At 42.4% G+C, this 13390-nt stretch overlaps 1 protein-coding gene across 5 annotated transcripts in view; it reads left to right on the forward strand.

The window, feature by feature from the left end:
* The window catches only part of KCTD1 (potassium channel tetramerization domain containing 1), a 104486-nt gene that overhangs the window by 52540 nt on the left and 38556 nt on the right, over nucleotides 1-13390 (forward strand). The window contains exons 1-2 of one of the 5 annotated variants that reach the window (XM_050323023.1): nucleotides 11245-11412; nucleotides 12199-12361. The exons of the other annotated variants lie outside the window; for them this stretch is intronic. Of the exons in view, the coding sequence (XP_050178980.1) occupies nucleotides 12356-12361 (6 nt within the window). The 5' untranslated portion in view covers nucleotides 11245-11412; nucleotides 12199-12355. Of the gene's footprint in view, nucleotides 1-11244; nucleotides 11413-12198; nucleotides 12362-13390 lie in introns of those variants that run through there. 5 annotated transcript variants of the gene reach the window in all.

A 13390-nucleotide genomic window follows, 5' to 3' on the forward strand; every position in this document is an offset into this window, starting at 1 on the left:
CAAACTTGACTTGTGAACCTATTTAATGAGTTAGCGTCCTGCAGTAGAAACTTGTGTGTATGCCAGCTCAACATATTTTTAAGTGAAATTCTTAGTAATTCCAATATTCCAGATAAAGTACACTTTAAAAAGACAGAAAGTTAGCTGTAATGAGATCCAGCTGGTGTGCATAAACCTTTCACATTGCGTTACATAGTTAAGTTGGTAAGTAATGTATGGGGAAAAGTTCTTGTTGCTTATTCTTTTGTACTGCAGTTTTACAAGGCTATATAAATACTGTAAGAATTTAAATGGAGGAAACTCAGGATTAGAAGCAAACAACAGATGATATATTGTACAAAAATGTCATAAAGCAAACCTGTAATATTATCCTTTTGGTACTTAATTTTAAATAACTGAAACTTGAGAGCGTTCTGAATGTCACCTATGTTAAAGTAGTTCTTATAAGAACAATTTCCAGTTGATTGGTTTGATTAACGTGAGTAGTTTAAAAGTAGGTCGTTTTATGCTGGATGGTATCAGAGTGTGGATTCCCTCTGAGTAATGTTTTGACCGGTCTTTTTATTCAGTAAAATCTGCATCACCGTGGTAGCATTCAAAGCAGAGGACAGGCTCACGGGCTCCTTACCATAACTTAGCAACCTGTTCTCCTTTTAACAAACTGTAATTACAGAAACATAAACTACATTTTCATTTATTTCAATGGTAAGAGCATGGGAGAGGAATGTGGGAAGGAATTCTTTGTGCCACCATCAATTTAGTTGCCTACCTTGCAGTTGTTTCATAAACATCCTAGAAAGCTCCTGAAAACACTGAATGTGGAATGTGCCAAAAGTGGTTAAAATGCAAAACTTTGTCCTCTGACAGACAAGCCCTGGCAAATCTTAGCTTGATGTTACTGCCCTCGGCTGCCCTACTCCTTTGTGGAAGGCTTTTGCTCCCTTGTGGAGTGAGAAAAAGGAACTGTGTGCCTGCGCTTCAGCAGCTACAGCAAACCTTGGTCAAGGGATTATTTTTTGGGTGCTGTCATTGTCACCAGCAAATTGAGTTGCCATACTTAGTCTGTGAACTGGAACAGAGGAGGCAGGAGCATGTAGTCTGGTTTGCCAGTTTTGCTATGGGGGTGGTAGCCCTGGGGAGAGGAGTGGTTAAAAAACAGTAGTCCGAAATTGCACAGCTATTTGCTGCATGATGATGTCTAAGCCCTCAGCTATCCTCATTTAAAGGGAATGGTCAGGGAGGTATCATAACATATTTAAAGCTTAGGTAGTTGCTCTTATGAAGAGTGTAATTTACAGTAATTGCCACTTTTAATAATGAACTGATCTATTTGAGATGGCTCAATGCCCACTAAACAGTTAAAATGACAACTTAATATTAAGATGCTGTTACCAATGTAGGTATATTGAACTTGAGCTGTTCAGAGGGATATTGTGGGGTGATTTCCATAGCAAAGGTATATCTAGGCTTAGGCACCCTTCTACAGAAGGAAAACTGAATTTTGAACTAGAAATAAACTTTCATTAGCTCAAGATTTACTCAATGAAATGTGAAAGGAACATTCAGAATGTAAGTGAATAATAAAAATTTTCTGGTTTTGTGGGCTTGTAAGTTCTCATAAATCAGTCAGCAAGTTCCCAGTCATGACAACCACATGTCCCATACTCTGACATTGCAGCCACTGCGAAACTCAAGAGAAAGATGTAATCAACCCTTAATAAGAGTGGCAAGCCAAATGAGTAGCACTAAAAAAACAAGGCGATGTCTTGCAGATTTCTGACTTAATTTTTTGCAGGCTGTCAATACACTGACAGACTCTTTAAATCTCTCTCCCTTTCCTCTGTGGCTCCCCTCTTTGCCCCTTGGTAAAGCAGCAATCAAAAATCCCTTATGGGGCTTTGTGCAGGAAAAATGGGCTGAAGACCTTTAGTAGCTTATAAACAAGGATTTGACATGGCTAAATATTTTGTGGTCCTTGTTTTTAAGGAAATGCTCATGTAAAATACGGAAAAGAGGTGGGTTAAAAGTCAAAGCAGTGATGATGAATGATCCTCTGTTTTTCTTGCTGCTCTGGGGACTGAGGTCCTGGTGATGCCAGCACGAGGGGTAGGGCTGCACCTCTCGGAGTCAGCCCTGACTCAAGATCTCCAGCATGGGAGAGCTCTGGGCAGGTAACACCACATCACCCAACTATCCTGGATAAAAAAATGAGGATAGGAAGCATTGCTGCTCAGTAGCCTCAGATCACTTGGCAGCGCTCTGCTTCTCGCCAACTTCTCGCTGTGTACAGGACCTGTGAATAGCCAGCGGACCTGCCAGAGCATTAGGAGCAGTGACTGAAGGTGCTGATGGGGATAACTGAGTGCCCAACACCTTGTGTGCTTCTCCTGTGTGATGTGGCCTCACTAGAAGTGAGGTGAGAGCTTGCTTCAACCTTGGAGCGGCTGATTCCAGTGCTCTGCCGGCCTCTAGTCAAATGCTGGCCTGAACCGACCCTGCTTGGCTTGAGATCTGGAGGGATCACAGTGCAGCGGGAATAAGAGGCACTTTGTTCTCCGTTGTAGATACACCGTGATTAAATTTGATAGTCATGAGGCTAGATTTACTGCTGTGCTCTTGCTGTTTTGCATTGCACAACAGCACAAACACCCAGAGAGCGAGCAAATTTGATCCGTGTTTCCTAAGGATTGTGAAATTCTCCTTCTGTACAGATTTGCAGGCTGAATTTAAAGCATGATTTATAAAAGGGGCCTTTTCTCTTAGAGTAAATGTGATTGCCCTTTCTGTAAGGATGCAAGACAAATGTTCTTAGTCTGCAAGGGAACTTTTTCAGTGTGCTATCCTTAGCGTGGTTTTGGCTCATCTTCCCTGCTGTACACTTCTCTAACTTAAAACTATTTAACTGAGATGCAAAAGAAAAATACTGTTTTTTCAGCATTTGGGCCTGGTGATGGCATACAAAAAGTGTAGAGCAAGGCAGGCATTTGTTTTGTGCTGTTCAGAAGCTTTCTAACATCCTCCAAACTGTGCTGTGGTTCTTGGTTTTGGTCGGTTTCCTCCATCTGCCATTGCAAGTAGACTTTCTCTTGCTAATCTGTTGCCTGAAATACTCTTTGTTCAGGAAAGCAAGTCTCTTTCTGTTGTAATCAGGGCTAGGAATTCAGCTGCAGGGTCACTCTTGGTGCTGTAGAGTTCACTGACCATGTTTTGCTTCTGGCAGTCCTAGCTTTGGCCCCTTTACACAGATCAATGCCAGGCTAACCCCATTTATTGCTACTACTGAATCAAAACTCTGCTTCTCCTATTTAATTTAGCTCAAAATAGATGTAATGCAAACAAGCGTCAGCATGGCAAAAGAGCCAGAAGAAGAAGAGGAAGAAAAAAAATGCACTCGGGTTTTTTTGAATTAAATTTACTAAATGGTGCCAGGCTTCAGAAGGGAAGAATTAGTTGGCATTGTATCATTAGACCCTTTATAAAAATCAATTGTCATCATTTATTCTAATTTGCATGTGAGTATTAGAGTTTATCTGCTTGTCTTCTATTCCCTCTTTGTGTTTAAAACCATTTCTGATGTAACTGCTGCTACTGCTTAAGCTCAGCTATGCATTCAGATTTCTGCTGAGTTTCTTAATCCCAGATGAACCTCCTGGCTTGCTTCATTGTGCCCTCACTAGGTGAACCTCCATCCTTATTCCAAGATACCACAGTATCAGTGTCCTAGAAACTTCCAGACTTGCTTCTGGTCAAGTGAAGTTGCTGTGGGCAGGAGTGTATTCTTCTTGGTGAAGCTACTTGATGCTGAACACTTTGTAAGGCTCATCACTGCAAGATGGGTTAAGAGGTTTTGTTGAAGCAAGTGTGTGGCAGGCAAGACTCCTGTGGCTATCAAACCCTGTGACTGTAATATAAATGTTTTCTGTATCTGTGGCACACCTCAGTATGAGAAAGTGTTGGGCTCCTCAGTACCTTACTCAAATTTTAGATGACAAGACCTTCATGGTGTGGTTGGTATCCAGCCATCTTTCTTGGCCAGGGCTGGAGTTGGGAATTCCACTTCTTGCCACACCTCATTCCACACTGCTTGTCAAATATGTGGAATAAGGTGCACACATACCCTCACCCGTTGTTGCTTTCTGGATTGAAGTTCTGTTCATTGTGCAAGGCAGAGCAGGTGGAAATGATGAGGGTTAGTGTTTTTGCTGAAAAACAAAACAATCTTGTGTCGCATCCTTCCACTCCAACCCCTCTCCACATGGCTAAATCTCTCCTCAAGCTATTCTCCTTCAGTTCTTCAACTCTGGGCTGGTGTTCATCAGAAGTCAAGCGTTCAGTTGAGTGTGTTTGTAATGGGATGGAAGATAGCTGAGACAATCTGGAATTCAGGAATTGTTGCTGAAGTCAAGTTCTGTTACATTCTACTAGATGATTACCAGAAACCCCTGAAACCTTTCCTGTTTGTTTCAAATGCTCTTTTATTTCTTACATTACAGTTCTTCTCTTTTGGTGTTTTTTTGACCACCCCCCCTTTTCTCCTCTCTATCCAATTTAATGCTGCCTCCTTCTTCTGTTTGCTCTTTTCTTTTTCTTGCAGGGCTTTGTTATTCCAAAAGGGGAGGCTTTGGTTTTCCCACTACCAGCATGTGCTTGCTGTCTCTGTCCCTTTTCCTTGCCCTTTGCAGGAATGCTAGTGCCTTGGTCTCTGCTTTCCTCCCCTTGCACACCAGGGAGGGAGCTGATGGTTTCCTGCATTGCTCCTGGATGGGAGACAAGCATCAGGTAAAATAGCAGGAGGACAAGCATGAAATGAGACACAAGCTCTAAGGCCTTCCTGATGTTTCCCTCAAACTTACTGCTTCCAGACAAAAAATCCTTTGCAATTATCTCCCAGACTTTATCTGGAATTGCTCTTTAAAGACTCCAGATGTGTCACTGTTTACCATTGTCCCTTTTTCCGTTCCTTTACCTGTCAGCTCCTCTTCTTGTGATGGTTTCTTCCAATTTTCATGTCTCTGCTGGAATGTGGTGGGTTTTTTGCATATGATTTTAAAAATGTATTTCATCAGTCTTGGTGTCTGTCTATACCTGATGCCTTCTGATACTTTTGATACTCAAAACTGCTCTTTAAATGATTCATTGCTTTTTTAGATCTTTTTTCCCCAGTCTTGCAATCTCGATCCTTCTTTTCGTTTTTTTCTCTATTGAAGAAAACAGGTGTAGTCCAAAACTGTCAGTTTGGGCCTGTAGAAGATGTTTCCCCTTAGCAGCATGGTCTTACTGGTTATTACCACTCAAGACATTCAGTGAGTTTGTTTTCTCCAGCTTTGGGCAATGAAGTCTTCCCCTGCTTCCACACAAACCCAACAAAAGATTTCAAGTATTATTTTGAATGAGGATAAGTTCATATAAAGCTTAGTGCCTCGTCAGCAGTTTGAATTACCTGACCTGAGCCTTCTGGTAAGGGCTAGCTTCTCTGAGAGCCCCGTTACAGAACAGCCTAACAGAAGAGACATTTACTTCATACCTACATGCTTATGGTGGTTGTCACAGCTGTGGCAAGTGACAGTCTGTGTCCAGAGTCATCTCACTTAACTCCTCTATGCTTTGGAGATAACTGTGTTATGTTTATCTTTCATTTTCTTGTTGAAGCAGCTGTTTGTTGTTTGAATTTTGAGCTGTCCCTTGGAATCATCTAATGATGTGATTCTTCTCTGTGCCATAACACAGCTATAACTACTATCAGTTTATGCTAATGGGCTTTTATTTTCAGTTTTATTGAAATGTGTTGTACATTGGAGGCAATAAAAGCCAATAGATAAAGTGAGACACGCATTTCTCACTGATTGACAGGCATAGACTTTTCTGCTTCTTTAAATATTTTCAGGTCCTTTTGTTGCCCCACCACTGGTGCTTTGTGTTTTAGTAATAACCAGGGAAGTATAAGTGCAGATTTAAAAGCAGGCCACGCAGTCCAAAAAAGTGCATATTGCGTATAATGTAGATTTCATCCACTCTTCTAAGGTTATATGTATGATCTGTTTTGGAGTTGGATCAAGTAAAAACCTTCTAATATGAAATAAAAAGTTTGCTGAGCTAGTTAGCAGAGATTGTTCATCTACAGTTAAAAAGTGGATTGCTGCTTCATGAGGTTGGCGGGGGCAATTATGGCTTCTGTTAGCACATGGTTATATAGATTCAGAGTTAATCACCCTTGTGAGCAAAAAATGCTAAAATTAGCTGCCAAATGGATGTGTTTATCATATGAGCTACAATGACTACTTGGAGAAATCCCTACAGGTTTGAAAACAATAATAATCAAAATTGTATTTCTTTGCCATGGATCTTAGAGTATCTTTTACATATAATGGAATCAAACGAACCAAATCTAAAATATGCTTTGTTCATGTGCCATATGGTCGTTGTCTTGCCAGGCACTCTTTTTGCCTGCCAGAGCAGACTCCTGTGTTCTCCTTTCCTTGAATCCTGCCCTTCACACTAACAAAAAAAAAAATGCTGCTTGACCCCCATAGTCATATGCTCATCATTCTCTTTTCCTCTTCATCCCTAAATACTTTTCCAGCATTTAAGAAAATTTCAAACACCTGAGAAAAATGTAAAATGAAGTAAAAACCTTTATGCACTACTGCATTGAAGGAGCCTTTTGAATTTAGCCACAGCTGTATTTAGCTTAATTCAGGACTTCAGCCCTTTCCTACCAGCCACGCAAAAACATACCAGCTTCTCTAAGGGATTTAAAATCCAAAGATGGGCAGATTTTATTATGGGGCAGGGGTAGGGCAGTATCTGGGTCACTGGTGGTTTTGGGTTCAGGTCCCATGCACCACATGGACAGCCCATTTCCAGAGCTCTGGGGAGAGGTGCTGTGTGTTGCCTCATATGTGTATTTTTAGCAGAAGGCTGTTTCCCGATCCCATACAGTGAGCACCTTGTGGTGTTATGCTGCCTGTCCCAAGGTATTAAGTAACCCACAGGCATTTCGAAATAGGTAATGATAACACGATTTCTCTCGTGATAGTGCTTGGGTTCTTTCATTCTCCTGCTTGTTATGAAATCTGTAGGCTGGTAATTTCAATGGGAGTTATGAGAGGAGAGGAAAAACTCCCAGCTAGCCCTGGAAATGCATGGGATCATAATGGAGACAGGTAAACACTCCCTATTGCAGTCCGTCTTAACAAGGACCTCCAAAAAGCCTGTCATCTCAGTAAGTTCAACTTTTACCCTTTCCTTGCACTGTTCTCCCTCTCAGCAGTCTCTATCCCTCTGCTGGGATTTTGATAGATTATCGTTTTTGAGATACAGGGATGTTGCTTTGCCAAGTTCAGCTTCAGAGACTTGCTGGGAGAGGAAGTAGATGAGACAGGAAGAAAACAGAGCAGTGACACAGAGCTCCTAAATGTCAGTTCTTTTTGCTCATGGTGTTTCACTGATACTGGAGCGAGGGATGTATAATATGAGATTACAGTTTCACACTCTGTTTCCAGTTCTCTACCAGACTGGGCTGTAACTGTCCAAATTGTGGGTTTGTTTTCATCTTCATCATAAATTAGATAATTAAAAGTGTATGGCTTTAAAGCACTTCTGTGCCTTTTTTCTGCAGTCAGGTTATAGATGAAGCTGTCTGTTTTATTAGCTAGTCTCATAATTAGCAAGTGGATGCAATGTCTTCAAAACTGCGATTCCATCTGAGAATATTTTATTATTGGTTGCTGCAAGAAACATCTGGAGAGTGCTTAAAGCTCTTGTGTGTTACAGCATTTCAAAGACATGGTTTTATCAGATCCTTGTATTTTGTCCCTTTCCTCTTTCCTCTTCATATGGCCAGAAGAGCTAACAGAAACTTTCTTAAGCCTGGTAAGGTGATTCTAGATACAAAATTCTTTGGATACTGTAAAGGTGGGGTTTTGTTGTCTGAGTGTTCAGCCTGAAATAGACAATGTTCTTTGATACATTTTTGGACGTATCTTCTTTAGATGGGTCAGTGTTATTTCTTTCTGCTCCTAGGCAAATTAATAAACCAAATTTAAAAGTGCAGAGGGAAGCAGGCAGCTGGCTGATTCAAAGGGAGAGGCTATGTTTTTCATCACCACCCTTTCAAAGCCTCTCTGAATCAAAAGAACCATTGGATTGCGAAGGCAAGACCTATGCCACACCAGAAGCTCCCAGTTCAGCAATTTTCCCAGGGTAAAATTATAACTCATGTTTCCTCAGCACAGGCTGTAACTGGCAGCGTTCCTTCTACTTCTAAGGGTGAAATTGCTGGGGGGAGAACAGACAGCTAATGTGCCTCTGGAAGTTTTACAATGGGTGTTAGCCTCCTTTTGTGGAAAGGTAGATGTTCTTCTGGAACATACCCAAGGGCAGGTGCTATTCAAACTGGAGTATAAACTGACTTCAAATAAGGCAGTACAGACTTATTTTTGTTCAGTTTGTGAGTCAAATCTAAAGAAGAAAAAGCCGTTTCTCAAATTCTGACAGTTCATGACAATCTTCCAGTTATCCCACTGAAGTCTACCCTTTTTATGGGTCTTTAAAATCTTCAGATATGACTGCAATTCAAGACGTTAATCTTTATTCAGGTACTGCTGATAGGATCTTACCTTGCAAACAAAACAGTCAGATTTTAGCAATGCTTGTTTTCTAGTGTTTCTTCTCACCAGGAGATTATTGGACAAATTGCAAACTTGGTCCAAGAAGAATGTAACCAGTTGGTTTCTTTCCCACTTAAATCTTGACAGCGTTTGTAAGGATTTGTTTAACTATACATTCAAATAAACCAGCATGGTTCTGGCAAAGAGAAATCCTTTCCTTCTAAACCCAGGAGGGAGTGTTTTTTTCTTTTTCCTTGTCCTTTTCTTATGTAAAAACCCTTACAAAATATGTGTAGAGTGCCTGCTAGAAGTGGATAAAAGGCAACAGCACTTGAGTGAAGAAAAGTCTGACTAAAAATTAGATTATTAATATATCTCAACCTACAAGTAGTCTACCTGAGAGCAGTTGGAAGATGGATTCCAGTGTTCCCCTCTTCCTTCACATGTCTGTTCCTGGTCCAAACCCCATGTACATGCATGGAGTGGAGATGTCTGCCACACTCCTGGCTTCACTGGTGCAGGAGATGAGCTGGGAGATTCTCCATCCCTCACAGAGGCAATGGGAGCTGTTGACTGCTCTGTGCTGGGCTGTTCACAAGGACTGGGGAGAGCTGACTGAGTGGCTGCTTCATTCAGGGAGGAGGTGTAGACTCTGAATGGAGCCCCTGAGTATGTAACTGTGTTATCTGCAAAGGTGCTGGCAGGCCACATCTCTTGCAGCAGGGCTGAAATAGTCCAAAGGTATTTGGATCGATGCTGCTTGCTGGAATGAACGAAGCCTTGTATGGAGGGGAGCTAGTCTGTCATCTCTGCCCTTTTTGTGCTTGTTTTCATATGAAGTGCAGGTGAATTCACGTTTTCTCTGCTACCCGAGGTTTGATAGAAGTACAAGAAGAAAAGCAACCTATTTTTCAGGTTTAAAGGAAAGTAAATGAAACTGTCCTCAGGGCAGCAGAAGCAAAGACTTTTGTATCAAGCTGTAGTGTTGTGGGCAGGACTGCCAGGCTGCTAAAGGCTCTTCAGATCTGGCAACCTTTCCCAGGGCCTGCTTATCTTTTAATAGCATTTTTGGTTTGGTGTGTTGTTTCTTTCTTTTTTTTTGGGGGGGGGGAGGGGGTTGTTTGGGTTTTTTTTTTAAGTGTCCACAATGATTGCAGTCTTTCTCTGCTCAGACCGAGGGATCTCTTGGAACTTACTGGTTTGTTTCTGCAGTACTTGACAAGGTCCCCTTTTGCAGGTGAGGATAAAGAAGTCTGAGTGAAGGTCACTGAGGCACTTCTGCTACACACCTCATGAAATGCTTTGAACTGGGCATGTCCGATTAGCAAAGGCTCAGGCTGGGGAGTTATGCTTTTGTTTGGTCACTCCTAACTCACTAATTTGAGTAGAAGCGGGTGCAGATCACACAAGCCGTTGATGGAGTGAGTGTCCTGAAATGCTGGCTATCCATTCTGCTCCTGTCATAGGACACCACTAGAAGCATCGCAGCAGGTCTGTTGACCTTTGGGTCGATGTCCTCCTGCATCTAAACACCATGTCCTCCAGCATGGTTAGGAGATCTTTTTGCCTACTGCATCCTGGGGTAAACACCCTGTGATTATACAGTGTTAGGTGGGCAATGGTGTGCTGTGCAGTAATTGAGAGCAGCTTTCAAATCCGGTTTTGCCTGTGAATTAAATGGGTGCTTTCACTGAGTGAGAATCGAATCGGCACATCTGAAAGCTGTAGAAAATTGTCTCCTTCCATTGAGAAAGCAGAAGTAGCCTGTGGAAGCGTGTGTATTTGGGGATAGTGAATCTGGGCTGGACCCCCAAGTTACATGTGTGGTTTTTTGGTTTTTTAATAGTACACTGTGTTGGATGTATTCCAAAGATCCTGCCTGTGTTATGGGCTTAAGTTAAGATTTGCTTGACCCAAGAATAGAAGGGATGCTCAGCAAGAAATAAGTAGGCAGTGCAGAAGAACAGAGCTTTAGTTGCAGGGCCTGAATATAATAAATGAAAACATTTGGACTGTCCTCAGCACTGCTTACCCAAACAAACAAGGGGCTGAGTTAATCTTCCAGTAAGAATACAAACTTCTAATATATCTCAAGGGAGGTATTAAACTTTTGTCTGCAGTTTTGGTGCTTAGGGAGATCTTCAGAGAAGTTTATAAGCACTTGAGAAGGTACATCCTGTCTTTGTAAACTTGACTTTTTCCAGGTTTTTGCACTCACCTTTACTGTTGCACTGATATAAGTACAGGTCTTCATTTGACTCCTGCCATCATCCATTAATTCTTTTTCTCCAGTTAGAGGTTGTTCTTAAGGTCCCAGTGAGTGGTTTCTGTTGGTTTGGTTAGAGCTGTTCTGCTGTAGTTAGCTGTGTGCTGTAGACCTGGCTACTGAACACTGGAATTAGAGTGTCTCTAAGCTCTTGTCCAAGGGTGGTTTTTTACTGTCCTGCATCTCCAGGCAGGCAGCTTTCTCCATCCAGCACAAATACCTCGCTTCCTTCAGCCCCTTGCCTTGCATTTGGTTCTCTGCACCTGTGTCATTTATTCTAGGTCCCGATCCGCTCTGAAATCCCATCAAGGCTCATTTTACCAAGGAAATGCAACCAGAGTCTCTCCAGCACTTGCAGCACCTAGCGAGTGTGTGTGCTCAGCAGTGCCAGCATCTCAAGGAGGAGAAGGTTGTGAGCAGCCAGCACTTGGGATGTGCAGCAAGGGACCCCCGTCTTGAGGGGCCAGATCAGCACTCCACCCCAGAGCCAGTGCTTCAGGGACAAGGAGAATGTACTGGTTAAAATTGTCCCATCAGGTAAGTGCTTCAGTCACCACTGCTGTAGGCACTCTGGTGTGACAAGAGGTGCATTTATCAACTTTGTAGGCTTGATCTGCGTTTGGACTATTGCAGGATACAGAGAACAGCCTAACACTGTTACTGGCACCTCCAGGAAAGGGTTTCAGCCAAGGTTTTGTTTCATGCTAACCTATACCTTATACGTCACCTATGATGGACCCTCTGGGTATCTCTGTCCCCTCACTCAAGAAGCCTTGTGGCATCCACCTTTCTAAAATGCATTGTTGTATGTATTTCTGCATGCATGGCACTTGGGGGAGGAGCGAGCAGCTGCACGGCATAGTTGCAGGTCTTCTTCTGCCCTTAGGTGCCTCAGCATATCCAAAAAACCTTCCAACTTCTCAATCTCCCCATTGTATTTGACTGTCTTGTATAGGATAATTTGACCTTCTGTCATATGTTGAAAGACATTCAGGGTTTAAAATGAGGCTTTTCTTTCAGAGATCTAAAATATTAATTCTAGTACTATTGTTGAGTCTCAGGGGACCTGGTATCTCGGCTTGCTGTGCCACTTCAATTGCAGCTGATTGTGTTTTGGGCCCATTTTCCCTGTGACACTCAAACACAATTGTTCTGGAGTTTTTGCCTTATAAACGTAATTCCTAATGTTCAGACTCAGCAATTCTAAACCTTGCAGCTGCAAGAGAAAGGGCAGTCGGATTATACTGATGAAAGGCAAAACATGACAGTGCAATCGGCATATTTTCGCTAGGGAAAACAATGTGCTATTTCTTTGTTTTGCAGACCCAGTGGCAGCTGTAAAGCCCAGCCATGTCCTCAGGGAGCTACCAGCCATTGGTATAATGGTGAAGAAACAGAGGAAAAGGCGTGAATGTGCTCACATGTAAAGGCTTTCTGACAAAGATCTGGGCAACTTCTTTGTGCTTCTGGGCTCTTCAGAATGAAGGTGAAGAGAAAGCACCGTGATGGCATGCACACCTTGAGACCAAAATGCAGTTTGTATGCTCTGTGTTGTGCATGGGGTCATCTCTGACCATCTTGCAGGGCTCTGTCTGAGGGGCCAGCACAACCTGGTGTCATCTGTGGATGCAGAGTACCAGGGCCATAGCCAGACAATATGATGTGAGGACATCACCAAGAAGTGCCCAGGGTGGCAGTTTCCCCTTCCAGCAGGACAAGCACCTGGGCTTCTTGGACACCTAGTCTCTGTATATCTGTCTGCTTGCTACACCTTCCAGAAGTGCTGTTTGTACTGTACTGATATTGAATTTTTATGTTGAATAAATGCTTTCTCCAGCCTCTTTGTTGTGGCAACTGTTTTTGCTGAATTGAAAAAAGTGGGGGGTACTTGTTTAAGCATTGTGGTGAGACGTGATCATGATTATATTTTTAATCTTTAATGAAATGTTTGTTTTGAAAAAGTGCATCTTCAAAATGGGGACACTTGTGCAGGAGCCAAATCTGACAGTAGTCCTAATGTTCCTGGTTTGGAGGAGGGTCTTGAGCTGGGCTTTCCCCATCTGACAAGCACCCACAAGCATCAGCCTGGTGTTTATTTCAGAGTGCAGGTGCAAAGGTGTTCATGATACTTGAGTGATTTCTGCTTTGTACTGGAGGAAAAGGGATTTGTCACCAACTTCTAAAGTTTTTTTGCTGTTTGGATTCATTCCCCATACTGTGGGATGTGTGTGTTCAGAGTTGACTCTTCTCCTGGAGGTGGCTGATGTGGATGTGCTAATGGCTTTTTCCAGCTGTTCTGGGCACCAAGCTTTTGTAAGGAGAAACATCTCTCTTATGGCTTTCTGTTGTGAAAAAAGGATAATGAACACAGGCTGATTTGATGCTTTAGAATAAACTGCTATTGTTTCTAATGTCTTGAAACTATAAGACAAGCTTGTCCTCACCTCCCCTCAGAAAAATCCAAGAGAGTTTGAAATATGTGTATTTGAGTTTCTCAGCAGAAATAATTGCTTGG

This window comes from Myiozetetes cayanensis, unplaced genomic scaffold (genome assembly GCF_022539395.1).
Source record: "Myiozetetes cayanensis isolate MyiCay16 unplaced genomic scaffold, myiCay2020 scf1, whole genome shotgun sequence".
NCBI lineage: Eukaryota > Metazoa > Chordata > Aves > Passeriformes > Tyrannidae > Myiozetetes > Myiozetetes cayanensis.